Genomic DNA, 17,434 nt, shown 5'->3' with positions numbered 1-17,434 from the left:
CAAGGTTGCAGGTTCGATCACCGTATGGGATCCCCGTATGATTCTATGATTCCAGGTCAGGCTGGGAGGATGAGAGCGGTTGTGAACGATTATGCAAAGCAGGGCTTACCTGCCCCGCTCCAGCTGGCACCTCTGGCTGGGAGAAACTGCTGCCTCAGACCCTGACTGCTTCCCTTCAGTGGAGACAATTCTGAGCTAGGTGGGCCAACGATCGGACTCAGAAAAAGGAAGCTTCCCATGTTCCGAACATTAGCCAGATATGTGTGCATAAGCTAAGGTGGGGAACAGGCTTGGAAGCTGGAGACACAGAGCTTCCTGCGGCAGCGAGTTCCCTGGGTTAACGACACGCTGCATGGAAAGTGCTTCCCGTTGTCTGTCTTGAATCTCCCAGCCTTCAAGTTCGTGAGATGTCCAGAACTAGTGGGGAACTTTTTTCTCTCTCTGCTTTCTCCATGCCGGACACCTATCATGTTGCCTCGTGTTGGCATTTTCTCTAAATGAAAGAGCCCCAAATCCTGCAACCTGAGAGGGCTGGTTGCTCCATGCCCGCTGCAATGCAGGGGGTTGGACTAGATGACCCTTGAGGGTCCCTTCCAACTCTATGATCCCCCCTCGATCATTTTGGTTGCTCTTTCTTCTGGACCTTGCATAGCTTGTCCCTCGAGCGGAAGCTCCGTCCTAGCTTTCGAAAGGCAACCCTGGAAACAAGAGGGCGAGGCCAGATATTCCAGGACAACCCAAATATTCAGCGTGAGCTCTCATGCATGCAAACAAACCACAGCATCCCTCACTTGGTGGGGGATTCCTCTTTGAAATAATCCTCAATCAGCTCGTCTTCGCTCATCAGGCTGCTGAACCGGGCAGAGCGACGTTTCTGCGGTGTCGACTCCACCGCCACGTCCTCCTGCAGGGGGAAGAAGACAAAAAGGAGTTGCACTTTGAAAAGCTGCCGGGACACAGAATTATTATTATTATTATTATTATTATTATTATTATTATTATTATTATTATTATTATTACCCCACCCATCTGGCTGGGTTTCCCCAGCCACTCTGGGCGGCTCCCAACCGAATATTAAAAACACAATATAGCATTAAACATTTAAAACTTCCCTAAACAGGGCTAAAGCAATGACAAACCTAGACAACATCTTAAAAAGCAGAGACATCACCTTGCCGACAAAGGTCCGTATAGTTAAAGCTATGGTTTTCCCAGTAGTGATATATGGAAGTGGGAGCTGGACCATAAAGAAGGCTGATCGCCAAAGAATTGATGCTTTTGAATTATGGTGCTGGAGGAGACTCTTGAGAGTCCCATGGACTGCAAGAAGATCAAACCTATCCATTCTGAAGGAAATCAGCCCTGAGTGCTCACTGGAAGGACAGATCCTGAAGCTGAGGCTCCAATACTTTGGCCACCTCATGAGAAGAGAAGACTCCCTGGAAAAGACCCTGATGTTGGGAAAGATGGAGGGCACAAGGAGAAGGGGACGACAGAGGATGAGATGGTTGGACAGTGTTCTCGAAGCTACGAACATGAGTTTGACCAAACTGCGGGAGGCAGTGCAAGACAGGAGTGCCTGGCGTGCTATGGTCCATGGGGTCATGAAGAGTCGGACACGACTAAAAGACTAAACAACAACAAACAGGGCTGCCTTCAGATGTCTTCCAAAAGTCAGACTGTTGTCTACGTATTTCCTTGACATCTGGTGGGAGGGCATACCACAGGGCGGGTGCCACTACCGAGAAGGCCCTCTGCCTGGTTCCCTGTAACCTCACTTCTCGCAGGGAGGGTACCGTCAGAAGGTCCTCAGAACTGGACCTCAGGCAGAATGATGGAGATGGAGACGCTCCCTCAGGTATCCTTGGCTGAGGGCATTTAGGGCTTTAAAGGTCACCACCAACACTTTGAATTGTGCTCAAAAACGTACTGGGGGCCAATGTAGGTCTTTCAGGACCGGTGTTATATGGTCTCGGCGGCCGCTCCCAGTCACCAGTCTAGCTGCTGCATTCTGGATTATTTGTAGATTCTGTGTCACCTTCAAAGGTAGCCCCACGTAGAGCGCATTGCAGTAGTCCAAGCGGGAGGTAACTAGAGCATGCACCACTCTGGCAAGACACTCTGCGGGCAGGTAGGGTCTCAGCCTGCATACCAGATGGAGCTGATAGACAGCTGCCCTGGATACAGAATTGACCTTCGTCTCCATGGACAGCTGTGAGTCCAAAATGACTCCCAGGCTGCGCACTTGCTCCTTCAGGGGCACAGTTACCCCATTCAGGACCAGGGAGTCCTCTACACCAGCCCGTCCCCTGTCCCCCCAAGAACAGTACTTCTGTCTTGTCAGGATTCAACCTCAATCCGTTAGCCGCCATCCATCTCCAACTGCCTCCAGACACTCACACTCCCTGTGCATGGGGCAGGAATCCCGGCATAATGGTTAGAGTGCCGGGCTCAGACATGGGAGATCGGGGTTTGAATCCCCGCACGGCCACGGAGTTCACCGGGTGACCTTGGGCCAGTCGCTCACTCTCAGCCTCGCCTACCTGACAGGGTCATTGTGAGGATAGAGTAGGGAGGAAGGAGAAATACGAGACAGAAAGCCATTGATAGCCTCTAATCCAGGCACCCCCAAACTTTGGCCCTCCAGTTGTTTTAGCCTACAACTGCCATGATCCCTAGGTAACAGGACCAGTGGTCAGGGATGGTAGGAATTGTAGTCCAAAATTATCTGGAGGGCCGAAGTTTGGGGATGCCTGCTCTAATCCTCTTTCAAAGCCATCAAGGTGCCTTTGCTATATGTGAAACAGTTTAGTTTAGTTTCCGTTTATTGCCGTCATAGGCCAGCTGATGAAAAATAGCCAAAAAACAGAATTATAAAAGCAAGACAAAATAATAAAAGCTAAACTATGAAACAGAAACTTTCAGGTGCTTCGGATTTACTGGAAAGACATATGTGACTGTGTTTATCAGCAGAAGAGACTCCCATAAAAGGTTGTGGACTCTCCTTTATTTATTTTATTATTATTATATATTTTATTATTTATTTATTATATATTTTATTTATTATTTATTATTTTATTTTTTTATTATTTTATTATTAATTTTTATTTATTGTTTATTTGTTTATTATTATATCTTTATTAAATTTTCTGTTTTACAATTTAGAATATTCATTTATACAACCTTAAAATATCAGTGACTTCCCTTCTTCTCCTTCCACTTATTTACACCGTTGAATTTATCTTATTCCTGACAGCGTTTTCAGCTGTAGACAGTTATTTCTCATATATTTTCCAATCTTCTCTAAACTTATGTTCTTCTTGTTCTCTTAGTGACCCAGGCATGTCCAACAGGTAGATCGTGATCTACCGGTAGATCACTGGATGTCTGCGGTAGATTACAAGTAGATCACTGGCTCCCCGCAAAGAAGCTGAACAACTGTGGCTCCCCTAAAAAAAAAGCTCAACATTTTACCTCCTCCCTGAAAAAACTCAACAACTTTGACCTGAACCCCCCAAAAAGGGGGAACCGGTAGATCACTGCCAGTTTTTAACTCTGTGAGTAGATCGCAGTCTCTTGGGAGCTGGCCACCCCAAAATTTCACTTAAAAAAAATAATCAAATAGATGGCAGCTTTAAAAACAATTCAGAGAGTTTTGACCTAATCAGTGTTGCAGCTCTGCAAAAGAGCTCTTAAACAATGCAAGGGACCAGGAAGTGTCTGCAAAATGTCTCTCTCTCTCTCTCTCTCTCACACACACACACACACACACACACACACACACACACACACTCCCTGGGTCTGGCACCAGCCCCGCCTGAGAATTATTATAATGTGCCACAAATGAAAAATTGGTTGGGGTGCAGAGCGGTGTTTGGAAGGTCAAAGCCATCCTCCTTCTCGGCTGGGGCTGCTTCACGGCCTCCTGGCTTCTGGTGCACGATGCAACCGGATGTTGCACAGGACCCCTCTATTTATAGCTGAAAGAACCACCGTCCGGGAGCTTCTGCTGAGAAGCACATCAGCAGTTTCCCCCCCTGAGCCACAGCAGAGCAAAGAGAATCAGGGATTCAAGCTTCTCCGTCCACACAGCTTTTTCCTAGGGAACTGAAGTAAACAAAATCTGCTCTTTTTCCCTCATGGGGTATCCAAGAGCCCGTATGGAGTCCTTAAACGGGTTCCCTATCTGTAGGAAAAAACACCAGAGGCCAACCAGAGTATATTGAGAAGCAAAGCAGCTAGGAAGCCTGATTTTTATTAAACTGTTGCAACAGGGTGCTCTCTCTCACACACACACACATACACACACCCCTCGCAGGAGGGAGGAGAGAACCCAGAACAATAGTGTGCAAGCTCTTATATAGACTTTTGAAATTGCCTACCCTGTAGCCCAAGACCACCCCCCAATACATCATACATACATCACAGAAAGAGGTGGTCCCCAGCAAAAATACATAGAATCCTAGAGTTGAAAGAGACCACAAAGGCCATCAAGTCCAACCCCCTGCCAAGCAGGAAACACCATCAAAGTATTCCTGACAGATGGCTGTCAAGCCTCTGCTTAAAGACCTCCAAAGAAGGAGACTCCACCACACTCCTTGGTAGCAAATTCCAATGTTGAACAGCTCTTACTGTCAGGAAGTTCTTCCTAATGTTTAGGTGGAATCTTCTTTCTTGTAGCTTGGTGCTCTTGCAATAGAATGCTGTGTCATTTCATTTAAAATGCATCTCTGGGTTATTTGTGGGAATTTGTTCATTCCCCCCCCCCAAAAAAAATAGTCCGGCCCCCCCACAAGGTCTGAGGGACAGTGGACCAGCCCCCTGCTGAAAAAGTTTGCCAACCCCTGCATTAGCATATCCCGGAGGGGAAGGCAACCTCCGAGTTATTTTGAGGATGAGATGGGCAGCATGGCCCCCCCAGGGATGCGGACCTACCTTGTCAGTCATTTCCTCTGCCAGAGCTTCTGTTTCCTCCTCAAACGGGGGATCTTCATAATCAGAATCATCTGCGGAGACAGACCAGGCACAGTTAAACTATGGAACTCCCTGCCACAGGAGGCAGCCACGGCTTGGAAAGAGGATTAAGCAAATTCATGGAGGAGGAGGAGGCTATCCATGGATACTGTTCATCTTGGCTGTGAGTCCTGGAAGAACTGCTCCCTGCCATGCAGAACTTTTCCCACCTGGTCTGGACTGACTCCAGCTGCAAAAGCTGAGGCTGCTGAACAGACTCTCAGACAGGGGTGTTATTTAGGGGGATCTGTTGGGGCGGGTTGTTGCCGTTATATTATTTTTCTGCTGTTATTGATATTGATTTCATTGATATAAATTCTTTGTTATTGATCTTATTTTTTCTGATGCTGATATTATTTTGAATATTATTATGATTTTTTTTGTTTTTTGAAAAATCTCAAAGCAGTTTACAAAAGAGTAGACGATAACATTATAACACAGAAAGATTGACGACAAAAAGCTTCCGAAAGCTAAAACACCAACAGACTAAAAACCAGATTAAAACTGACACCATTTTGTGGTACGCACAAGAGCGACTTAGATTTCCAGGAATGCCCAATTGTGCACCTAGACCAAAATCTATCGCCTTTTCCAACCGGAAGAGGTTTTCCAAGGTGGGTGATATCGTTGATGCTCACTTGAGAGGTACCAGTATGTAGCACATTCTCGGATTTCAAAACAGAACTTCACTTTCAGAATCTGAAGTGAAGTTGGGGGAAGCGGGTGGACTTCCAAAAACCCCTTTTGCAGAATCACAGAACCGGTGTGTTGGAAGGGAACGCCAAAGGGCATCTAGTTCAACCCCCTACGAAGGAGGGATCGCACAGCACTGAGCTTTCTCTTCCGCCAGGCACAAACACTCACCAAAGTCCGTATGGAAGAGGAGGGGGGGCTTCAAAGGTGGCTCAGGGATGCCGGTCTGCTCCGCGATGTTCAGGCGGGGAAAGAGGGCAGGTGGCTGCTCGGGGTCTTGCAGGTGGTCTTTCACAGGAGGACTGGAATGAGAAAGAACAGAGACCTCGCTTTAAAATCAGCTGGCATCGTCCACCTGGCTCAGCTTTTTAATTATGATGCTGGAGGAGATTCTTGAGAGGACATCCCATGGACTGCAAGAAGATCAAACCTATCCATTTTGAAGGAAATCAGCCCTGAGCGCTCACTGGAAGGACAGATCGTGAAGCTGAGGCTCCAATACTTTGGCCACCTCATGAGAAGAGAAGACTCCCTGGAAAAGACCCTGATGTTGGGAAAGATGGAGGGCACTAGGAGAAGGGGACGACAGAGGACGAGATGGTTGGACAGTGTTCTCGAAGCTACGAACATGAGTTTGACCAAACCGCGGGAGGCAGTGGAAGACAGGAGTGCCTGGCGTGCTCTGGACCATGGGGTCACGAAGAGTCGGACACGACTAAATGACTGAACAACAAGTTTTGTGCAAGATGGAGAAAAGAAATATCTCAGTCCACTATCTCCACACAAGGCATCATTTAATATGTATAATAATTATTATTTATTACTCATACCACACCCATCTGGCTGGGTTTCCCCAGCCACCCTGGGCGGCTCCCAACAGAATATTAAAAACACAATAAAACATCAAACATTAAAAACTTCCCTAAACAGGGCTGCCTTCAGGTGTCTTCTAAAAGTCAGGTAGCTGTTTAGTTCCTTGACATCTGATGGGAGGGCGATCCACAGGGAGGGCGCCACTACCGAGAAGGCCCTCAAAAAACTATCCTCAATTTCTTCTTCAATGTCCCAACGGGACGAGCGATTCCGAGAGATCCTTGGGAGGATTTAAGCTGCCGAAACCCATAATAGCAGCACTCTGTTTTTTTTACCTCTATTTTAATAGATTCCCTTCTTTATACTGTTTTAATTCTATTAAATTACTTTGTAGAGCTCGTCTTCTAGATGCTTTCATCTTCAGAAAGGATATAAAGAAATGTAATAAATAATAATAACAACAATAATAATATCACTAGTAATGTGATTTCTTTATTGTAACAATCTGAATGTGAGCTTTTGCAGCAATTTAAAGAGAATAGATTATGACAGTAAGGGAAACAGGATAGAAAGGAACTCAAGGTTCCAGATTTTTAAAAAATGGGACCAAGATCCTAGGAAGAGACTTCTTAACCCAATGGCTCACCTAAGTCTAGCATCCTAGAATCATAGAGTTGGAAGAGACCACAAGGGTCATCCAGTCCAACCCCCTGCCAAGCAGGAAACACCATCAAAGCATTCTTGACATATGCCTGTCAAGCCTCTGCTTAAAGACCTCCAAAGAAGGAGACTCCACCACACTCCTTGGAAGCAAATTCCAATGCCGAACAGCTCTTACTGTCAGGAAGTTCTTCCTAATGTTTAGGTGGAATCTTCTTTCTTGTAGTTTGAATCCATTGCTCCGTGTCCGCTTCTCTGGAGCAGCAGAAAACAATCTTTCTCCCTCCTCCATATGACATCCTTTCATATATTTGAAACAATGTCATATGGAGGAGGGAGAAAGATCCTGTCCTCAAAGTGGTCAATGGACCAACTCTGGAGGCAGGGCAGAGCTATCCTGCCTAGAAGCAATCGACAGTCCTCTCCTCCTTCAATTTGTCTAATCCTCTTTTAAAGAACTGCCCCGTCGCCAACTGGCCAACAGTCACCCTGTTGGCTCCCAGACATGAGACACCAAGGAAGGTTCTTTGCTGCAACCAGAAAACTCAGCAAAATTAGACTTCCTTCGCTGTTGCAACTTCCCTCTCGCTTGCCTTCCAAGCTCAGTACACCCCGCGAGAAGGAGGCAGTGATTTGCTTACTCTCGGGAAACGAGGAGGGGGGATTCCCTCCTGGGGCAAAGCGGAAAAACTAAATCACTGGTTCCCCAAAAAATAAATCACCGGTTCCACGTTCCCATTTGCTACAAAGCAAAGTGAAAATATGCTGGAGTAGATGGGCTCTGCAATAGCTGGAATAGCTCAGTTGGTAAAGCTTGAGATTCTTAATCTCAGGGTTGTGGGTTCGAGCCCCACATGGGCCAAAAGATCCCTGCGTGGCAGGGAGGGGGTTGGACTAGATGGCCCTCAGCGTCCCTTCCAACGCTACAGTTCTCTGATTCTATAAAAGGAGGTGCAAGGACAGCTAGGGACCCACAGTTGTCACAGGCCTTGGTCTCCCTCTAGGGCACACTTCACCAACCTGGAGTGCTCTTGTAGCTTTTGGACTACAAATCCCATCAGCACATGATAGTATGGGCCGGCTGAGACTGATGGGAGTTGTAGTCCGAAACATCAGGAGCACTGCTGCTTTACGTGCAAATGCAACGGAGGTTCCAACCACCGCTGGGGATCATGGAAGTGTAGAGTTAGACGGGAACCCCAAGAATTTCTGCAATGCAGGAATCATAGCTAATGAATTCCTGCCCCCCCCCAACCGCCGTCTAGGAAACTCCAACGAAGGAGACCCCAGCACCTTCTGAGGGAGTCTGTTCCGTGGTCAGACAACCCTTGCCCTCAGATATTTATTCAGAAACATCCTTTCTTGCTATTTGAATCCATCGGTTCCTCTAGGGCAGCAGAAAACAAGCTTGCTCTGTCTTTCTACATTTTTAGAGTTCTTGTCTGTAAACCACCTTGAGTTCTGTCAGGGAAAAGGTTGGAGAACATATGGATAAATCAATAAATCAATAAACGAGGCAGTCCTTCAGATAGTTGAAGACGGCTGTCATATCAACTTGCAGTCCCCCCTCTTTTCCAGGCTGAACATTAGGGCTGGGCAAGATATTGATATATCGTACAAAACCAGTTTGAAGTCCATATCGTGATATCGGTTTCATACTTTTTGGCCTGGCAATATATTGAGAATCATGATGTGTTTGTGCGCACCATGCAAATGTGGGGGAAACCATAAAGCCAGTCAATGCCTCTTCGTATATCACAAAGCTGAAAACCAGGTGTCACCTTTACATAGCTCCATCCGTATTTCAGACCTCATGATATATCGGTATATCGTGATGCTTAGCTGGTGATATATTGTGATGCTGAAAGCCAGATATCGCCCAGTCCTACTAAACATACCCAACTCCCTCAACCGATCCTCATACGGCTTGGTCTCCAGACCCTTGGTCATCTTCCATCTCTGCACATCTTCCAGCTGGTCGGTATCCTTCTTAAACTGGGGTGCCTAGTTCTTGGGCGGGGGAGTGTCCGTTTCTTACACACAAAGGGTACGCATGAGCTCAGGAAAAAATCCCCTTTATAATAATAATAATAATTTATTATTTATACCCCGCCCATCTGGCTGGGTTTCCCCAGCCACTCTGGGCGGCTTCCAACAGAAATATTTGTTGTTGTTGTTGAGTCGTTTAGTCGTGTCCGACTCTTTGTGACCCCATGGACCAGAGCACGCCAGGCACTCCTGTCTTCCACTGCCTCCCGCAGTTGGGTCAAACTCATGTTCGTAGCTTCGAGAACACTGTCCAACCATCTCATCCTCTGTTCTCCTTGTGCCCTCCATCTTTCCCAACATCAGGGTCTTTTCCAGGGAGTCTTCTCTTCTCATGAGGTGGCCAAAGTATTGGAGCCTCAGCTTCAGGATCTGTCCTTCCAGTGAGCACTCAGGGCTGATTTCCTTCAGAATGGATAGGTTTGATCTTCTTGCAGTCCATGGGACTCTCAAGAGTCTCCTCCAGCACCATAATTCAAAAGCATCAATTCTTGGGCGATCAGCCTTCTTTATGGTCCAGCTCTCACTTCCATACATCACTACTGGGAAACCATAGCTTTAACTATACGGACCTTTGTATGCAAGGTCTTGCCTACAGAAATAATAAGATACACTAATTTCTTAAAGATTAAAAGCTTCCCTAAACAGGGCTGCCTTCAGATGTCCTCTAAAAGTCTGGTACCTGTTTTTCTCTTTGACATCTGATGGGAGGGCGTTCCACAGGGTGGGTGCCACTACCGAGAAGGCCCTCTGCCTGGTTCCCTGCAACTTGGCTTTTCGCAACGAGGGAACTGCCAGAAGGCCCTCGGCACTGGACGTCAGTGTTCGGGCAGAATGATGGGGGTGGAGACGCTCCTTCAGGTATACAGGACCGAGGCCGTTTAGGGCTTTAAAGGTCAGCACCAACACTTTGAACTGTGCTCGGAAGCGTACTGGGAGCCAATGCAGGTCTTTCAAGACCGGTGTTATGTGGTCTCGGCGGCTACTCCCAGTCACCAGTCTAGCTGCCGCATTCTGTTTTAATTGTAGTTTCCGGGTCACCTTCAAAGGTAGCCCCACGTAGAGCGCATTGCAGTAGTCCAAGTGAGAGATAACTAGAGCATGCACCACTTTAGCGAGACAGTCTGCGGGCAGGTAGGGTCTCAGCCTGTGTACCAGATGGAGCTGATAAACAGCTGCCCCGGATACAGAATTAACCTTTACAAAAGAGGCTAGTTAGATTTCAAGAGCAGAGATTTGAGAAGTTCTCTCTTCTCCAGGAGGGCACAACTTTCAGATCCCTGCAACGGTGCAGGCTCCGAAGTTGTCCTAATCAGCAGTTTTTCTAGATCTCTAAGCCTGCAGCCACAGCAGACCCCTTTAAACTAAACCAAGCCGCTGCTACTGCTGTTGCTGCTTTTCGGTTCTCTTAGCTTTCGCAAGCTTCCGCCTCCCAAAAATTACATTCTGCAGCTCATTTGGCCGGCCCGTTCCTCCCTGGAGAAACCTCGCCCTGCAGTAAAACAGGTTCCCTTGGCATCTGCAGGCTCAAAACCTGCTTTTCCACTTGGCTGCCTGGATCCTTGCCAATCCACCACCGAGATCAGCAGCAACGAGAAACCCAGACAGGAGGGGGAAACAGGACTCGCTTGAGAGCAACAAAACACAACCATTGGGCTTCTAAAACATGCACACAGGCCTTAACTAGTGCAAAAAAAGAAAGAGGAACTATGGGGTTTTTTAAATAAAAAATGCAAACGGTTCTGTACAAAGATATATCGAGGATACATTCTTGGCACTGAATGCAAAGGGGAGCATTTATTTATGTGGTTGTTATTTAAAATACAGGGTGGGCGTCTGTTGGTGGAGAAGGGGGTTCATCTCTCTAGCTGAGAGTTGGGGGGACTTCACTGCCCCCTAGGTAAAAGATGGGGTGGAAAGGATGGGGGTCAGTTTTTGACCTGCGGCAGGATTTGTACCTGATTATTGGTTCTTGAACGTCTGAGTGTTTTATGGATGTGAGAATTGAGCCGGTGAGGTGGGGTGCATGGAGGAAATGCGACTGCTGATGGAGACGGCATGGGGTGCATGGCGCCCATAGGGAAGGGGCACACCACAGGGCCTCAGCCGCCTTACAGCTGGGGGGGAAGCAGCCGGCAGACAGCGCGGGGCCTGCGGGCGCCAAGACGCATGAGTGCCGCCGGCCATTTTGTCACACACACCCATCAGGGTGGCGCCCGGGGCAGACTGAACCCCCCCCGCACCCCCCTTCCTACGCCCCTGCCTAGTCTAGCCCGACCCCTGTAATGCAGGGCAACCTAGTCAGATGGGCAGGGTATAATTATTATTATTATTATTATTATTATTATTATTATTATTATCAATAATAATAATAATATCATCGAAGCTACCAACATGAGTCTGACCAAACTGCGGGAGGCAGTGGAAGACAGGAGTACCTGGCATGCTTTGGTCCATGGGGTCACGAAGAGTCGGACCCAACTAAACATCATCATCATCATCATCATCATCATCACGGCTAAAGAGTCCCAGATAGATGGCAATCCATTTAAAAACCTCCTGCAAAGCTGAGTCCGTTCCCCTGTCAAACAGCTTTCTATTACATGTAAACACCCATTTTCATTTGGTGATATTTATGAGATATTTAAAGATATATAGTAATTATGTTGCACTCTGATGGTGTGTCATAATGGATTTTTAATGGTTTGCTTTTGTTTTTTATTTCACACGCACACACAGAGGAGACGCCTATTGCTTATTTAAAATGTGTGATTTTACTATTATCACGAAGAAGTTGCGAGAGGACTTGGGATTTGTATTTTTAGGGGGAATGCACTGGTTTTTGTCGAGATGCAAAACACACAAACAGATTTCCTGAAGCAGTATACAATCTTGTTATTATTATTAACTACAGTGGTACCTCGGTTTACAAACACAATTGGTTCCGGAAATCTGTACTTAACCTGAAGCGTACTTAACCTGAAGCGAACTTTCCCACTGAAAGTAATGGAAAGTGGATTAATCTGTTCCAGATGGGTCCGCGGAGTACTCAACCTGAAGCGTACTTAACCCGAGGTGAGTGTAATTGGTTCCGGAAGTCCGTACTTAACCTGAAGCGTACTTTCCCATTGAAAGTAAGTAATGGAAAGTGGATTAATCCGTTCCAGACGGGTCCGCGGAGTACTTAAACTGAAAATACTCAAACCGAGGCGTACTTAAACTGAGGTATGACTGTATATTGAACTTGCATACTCAGTGCTATTTTTCAAGAAAAACAGGTGCTGGAGCTGACATTTCTCCCTTGTTCTCTTAGAATGGCAATGGCACCCACCTGAGAGGTACCAGAACTGAGCTCCTGAGAGCTCCGCCTGCAAAAAGCCTTGCCTATGCGACTGCAGGATATAAGTTTGTTGACTTATATACTGCTTCATATTTCAGAAGAAATCTCTAAGTGGTTGGGGAAACTAAAAGTGGCAGTTTATTAAAGACAGCACAATATGTGCCGAGTGTTCGCTGCAAGCCAACCCCCACAGCGCAGTGAAATGCAGAAAGCTGCAGCAGACTCTCACCGCAGGTGCAACTGACAACTGCAAAAGAGTTTGTTTTTTTCCCCCGCCGCAAGTGGAGCAAGAGAAGGGCCAAATGAAGCCAAATGAACTACGGTACCGTAGAAGAAGACCCTGATGTTGGGAAAGATTGAGATGGACAGGTCATAGTGGAGAGTTTTGACTAAACGTGATCCACCTGGAGAAGGAACTGGCAAGCCACTCCAGTATCCCTGCCAAGAAAACTCCATGGACAGTGCTCACTGGAAGGACAGATCCTGAAGCTGAGGCTCCAATACTTTGGCCACCTCATGAGAAGAGAAGACTCCCTGGATGTTGGGAAAGATGGAGGGCACCAGGAGAAGGGGACGACAGAGGACGAGATGGCTGGACAGTGTTTTCGAAGCTACGAACATGAGTTTGACTAAACTGCGGGAGGCAGTGCAAGACAGGAGTGCCTGGCGTGCTATGGTCCATGGGGTCACGAAGAGTCGGACACGACTAAACAACAACAACAACAACAACTGTAGTTTATTGCAAAGTCCCCAAATGTGATAAGAGATTCCTGCCAAACGCCAGGGCCCATTACGGAAACGTTTTTGGTTTTTTTACCAGAAGCAGACAGAGAGGGAAGGGAGAGCGATTTCACGTGCAAGGAGAGTGCACTGGGGGGGGGGACCTGTGGCCACATCCGGAAGATCTGACCGAAGAGAGCAACTCCAAACAGAGTTGGGGCTTCCTGCCTCCCCCCGCCCCCCCCCAAAAAAATAACACACAACTTTAAAAGAACAAAATCTCTCTCTCTCTCTCTCTCTCTCTCTCTCTCTCTCTCTCTCTCTCTCTCTCTCTAAGAGTGCAACTGACCTGAATGCAAAGAACGGGGGAGATCAGAAACAGCAACAGAGGAATCCTGGCTGGCCTCATAGAATCATAGAACTAGAGAGTTGGAAAGAGACCCCCAAGGCTCACCAAGTCCAAGCTGCAACAGAGCTCCCCTTGTAGGGCTGGCGTCCAGGCTCTGGGGTTACCTCGGGGGTCACTCTTGCAGCCTGGTGGCATTTATTGGCAGCTGGACGCCCTATTCTTGGCCCCCCGACAGACAGCCTCTGGGCAGGCTGGGAGGGCAGTGGCGGAAGCCTACATGGGCAAACGCGAACGGGGCTGGCTCTCCCTGGGTTGCCGCCGCCGCCGCCTCTATAGAAACGAAACAAAGAGGCAGTAATCCTTCCTCTCCGCTCCGGCTGGGAGGCCTCTCACTGGAAAAGTTGCGCCAAGCCAGAGGGTGCCAGTCTAGCTCATAAAACGTTGGGTAGAAGCTCTGCGCCACCTTCACAAGCATCCGGGGGAAAGGGGTCTGGCCAACGCAGCGCTAAAAGTGTGCCGGGAATGAGCATCGGCACCCCAACTTGTGGGGGGGGGGGCAGAATGCATTTGGGGTACAAATGCAATGCCAAATTAATGCCAAATTAGCCAGCCACAAGGAGGGCCTCCTTGTTTCCGTATTTAGAGGTTTCTGCTCAATTTATATTGCAAAGTATTATCAGGTTCATATTCAGCCCTTTGTCACAAGAGCTTCATACGAGGTAAAAGCACAAGTAGATTGTTGAAATGAAATAAAAGCAATAACCCCCACTTCCTGCAAAGACATTTAAATGGCTGTACTGTAGAATATCGATCAGACAAAGTACATAGCTTGGAAAAAATAACAGGAGATGTAACAGAAGCTATCTGACTACCAAGTCAGCTTTGAGATCACCCTTACAACTTTGTGCAAAGTGATAAGCAGCAACCCAGGGGAGCTTACTTCCATCACAGAAGCGTAGGATAGCAGAGCTGGAAGGAACCCCAAGGGTCATCTATTCCAACCCCCGTGATGCAGGAATCTCAGTTTGATCATCCATGACAGAAGACCATCCAAGCTTTGCTCAAAAGGAGTCGACAAACTCCCGAGGGAGACCGTTCAGCTGACTGGCAGAAAGTTCTTCCTGATATTTAGTTGGAATCTCCTTTCTTGTAACGAAGCCATGGGTGCGAGTCCTACCCTCCGGAGCAGGAGAAAACAAACTTGCTCCACCTTCCATGTGACAGCCCTTGAGATATTTGAAGGTGGCTATTCTATCTCCTCTCAGCCTCCTCTTTTCCACACTGAACAGACCCACCTCCTTCAACCGTTCCTCATCAGGCTTGGTTTCCAGACCCTGGATCATCTTGGCCTCCCTCCTCTGCCCACCTTGTCAACATCCTTCTTAAATTGTGATGCCCAGAATTGGGCCCAGTATTCCAGGTGGGGTCCGGCCACAGCAGAATACAGTGGTACCATGACTTCCCTTGATCGGGACAGTAGACTTTGAGTAAACTGTTGTTTTAAACCACAATTCCCCCCCCTTTAGTGTCTCCCCCTTCTCACGCCCATGCTATGGCCATTGGTTTGATACGACCTGCCTTCCCTTTGCTCCCTTACCGACCCTTGACTTTGTGCAAATCCAGGATTGTAATACAGCCCCACGAATCCTCCAATGGGAGCAGTGCGAAGACAGCCTTGCATTTTTATGGATATAGGCAGAAAAGTGCCATATATGCAATGTTCGAAATCTGCCAGGAGTCAAGCAGATTTTGCACCTGGCTATGGGCCACTTGCAACCATCTTGTAGAATTCTCTGTTATATTTTATCTGAACAATCAGAACGAATTTCAGGAACCCAAAAGGTCATACTGAAATACAGTCGTACCTTGGAAAGCAAACGGAATCCGTTCCGGAAGTCCATTCGACTTCCAAAACATTCGGAAACCAAAGCACGGTTTCCGATTGGCTGAAGGAGGCTCCTGCAGCTGGACGTTCGGCTTCCAAAAAGCATTTGAAAACGGGAATGCTCACTTCCGGGTTTCGATCGTTCGTGATCTGATGTATTCAGGAGCCAAGGTGTTCGAGATCCAAGGCACAACTGTATACGACTTTTGTGCTGTCTGGCCCCAAAATGGCAACTAGGCGCAGGTGGGCTGTGGGCTTGCTGATCAGAAGGTCGGCGGTTCGAATCCTTGTGACGGGGTGAGCTCCCGTTGCTCAGTCCCAGCTCCTGCCAACCTAGTAGTTCGAAAGCACGTCAAAGTGCAAGTAGATAAATAGGTACCACTCCGGCGGGAAGGTAAACGCCGTTTCTGTCCGCTGCTCTGGCTCGCCAGAAGCGGCTTAGTCATGCTGGCCACATGACCTGGAAGCTGTACGCCGGCTCCCTCGGCCAATAATGCGAGATGAGCGCTGCAACCCCAAAGTCATCCGTGACTGGACCCAATTGTCAGGGGTCCCTTTAACTTTAACCCTGGTTTACGGAGCCATTTGGCGTCTAGTTTATATTGTTGTTGTTTAGTCGTTTAGTCGTGTCCGACTCTTCGTGACCCCATGGACCATAGCACGCCAGGCACTCCTGTCTTCCACTGCCTCCCGCAGTTTGGTCAAACTCATGTTCGTAGCTTCGAGAACACTGTCCAACCATCTCATCCTCTGTCGCCCCCTTCTCCTTGTGCCCTCCATCTTTCCCAACATCAAGGTCTTTTCCAAGGATTCTTCTCTTCTCATGAGGTGGCCAAAGTATTGGAGCCTCAGCTTCACGATCTGTCCTTCCAGTGAGCGCTCAAGGCTGATTTCCTTCAGAATGGATAGGTTTGATCTTCTTGCAGTCCATGGGACTCTCAAGAGTCTCCTCCAGCACCATAATTCAAAAGCATCGATTCTTCGGCGATCAGCCTTCTTTATGGTCCAGCTCTCACTTCCATACATCACTACTGGGAAAACCATAGCTTTAACTATACGTACCTTTGTCGGCAAGGTGATGTCTCTGCTTTTTAAGATGCTGTCTAGGTTTGTCATTGCTTTTCTCCCAAGAAGCAGGCGTCTTTTAATTTCGTGACTGCTGTCACCATCTGCAGTGATCAAGGAGCCCAAGAAAGTAAAATCTCTCACTGCCTCCATTTCTTCCCCTTCTATTTGCCAGGAGGTGATGGGACCAGTGGCCAGTTTATATACCTGAGTTTTTAACACTGCATATTTTGTTGGAAGCTGCCCAGAGTGGCTGGGAAAATCCAGCCAGATGGGCGGGGTATAAATATATTATTATTATTATTATTATTATTATTATTATTAATAATAATAATATAGATTCCTATATGAAACAAATAACCATTTTTAAGAATGCCTCTAACCAAAGATGCATCTTGGTGTCGCACTCAAGCGTGGAAACATGCAGAGGGTCAGAGAGTTGGTGACCCCCCCCCCCCAGTCTGTGCTGGCCATTGTTCCTGAATGCATGTGGAAAAGACTTGCCCTCTCTGCACCCAAATTAGCGCTGTCTGAGAGAGCCCTAAATATAGACGCCGGAGAGGGCAAAGGCGACGGGGAGGCCAAGCAGACCACAAGCTGGAGAGAAAGAGGCTGAAAGAAACTCCCCTCTCCCCAAACTCAGCTGCAAGAACAGGGGCTCCCTTGTCTCCCGACAGCACTGGCCGCAAAAATGAGCCAGAATCCTGTTCATTATTTCCTTACAGCCCTGTCATTAAGTTCTGGGAAGATTGGAGACGGGAATAACCCAAGCCAGCTCCTTGTGGGGAAATGCTCCACCATTCTCAAGGCTGCTTTCTAGGCTGCGGGACTGGCTGGTGGAATTGCAGAG

At 47.6% G+C, this 17,434-nt stretch overlaps 1 protein-coding gene across 14 annotated transcripts in view; it reads right to left on the bottom strand.

The window, feature by feature from the left end:
• Positions 1–17,434, bottom strand: part of ARAP1 (ArfGAP with RhoGAP domain, ankyrin repeat and PH domain 1) — a 135,669-nt gene that overhangs the window by 62,118 nt on the left and 56,117 nt on the right. For 12 of the 14 annotated variants that reach the window (XR_009557523.1, XM_060273980.1, XM_060273982.1 and 9 more), the window contains 3 exons: positions 5,878–6,008; positions 4,936–5,006; positions 792–904 (listed from right to left, as the gene is read on the bottom strand). Coding sequence is in view for 13 of the 14 variants with exons in the window: in XM_060273980.1 (XP_060129963.1) it covers positions 792–904; positions 4,936–5,006; positions 5,878–6,008 (315 nt within the window). In the remaining variant the exon portion in view is untranslated. The other 2 variants (XM_060273987.1, XM_060273986.1) reach the window with 2 other exon arrangements.

The sequence above is a fragment of the Zootoca vivipara genome, chromosome 4 (assembly GCF_963506605.1).
Source record: "Zootoca vivipara chromosome 4, rZooViv1.1, whole genome shotgun sequence".
Lineage (NCBI taxonomy): Eukaryota > Metazoa > Chordata > Lepidosauria > Squamata > Lacertidae > Zootoca > Zootoca vivipara.
Note: the sequence above shows the minus strand (reverse complement) of the source record. Positions and strands in the feature narration are given on the sequence as shown.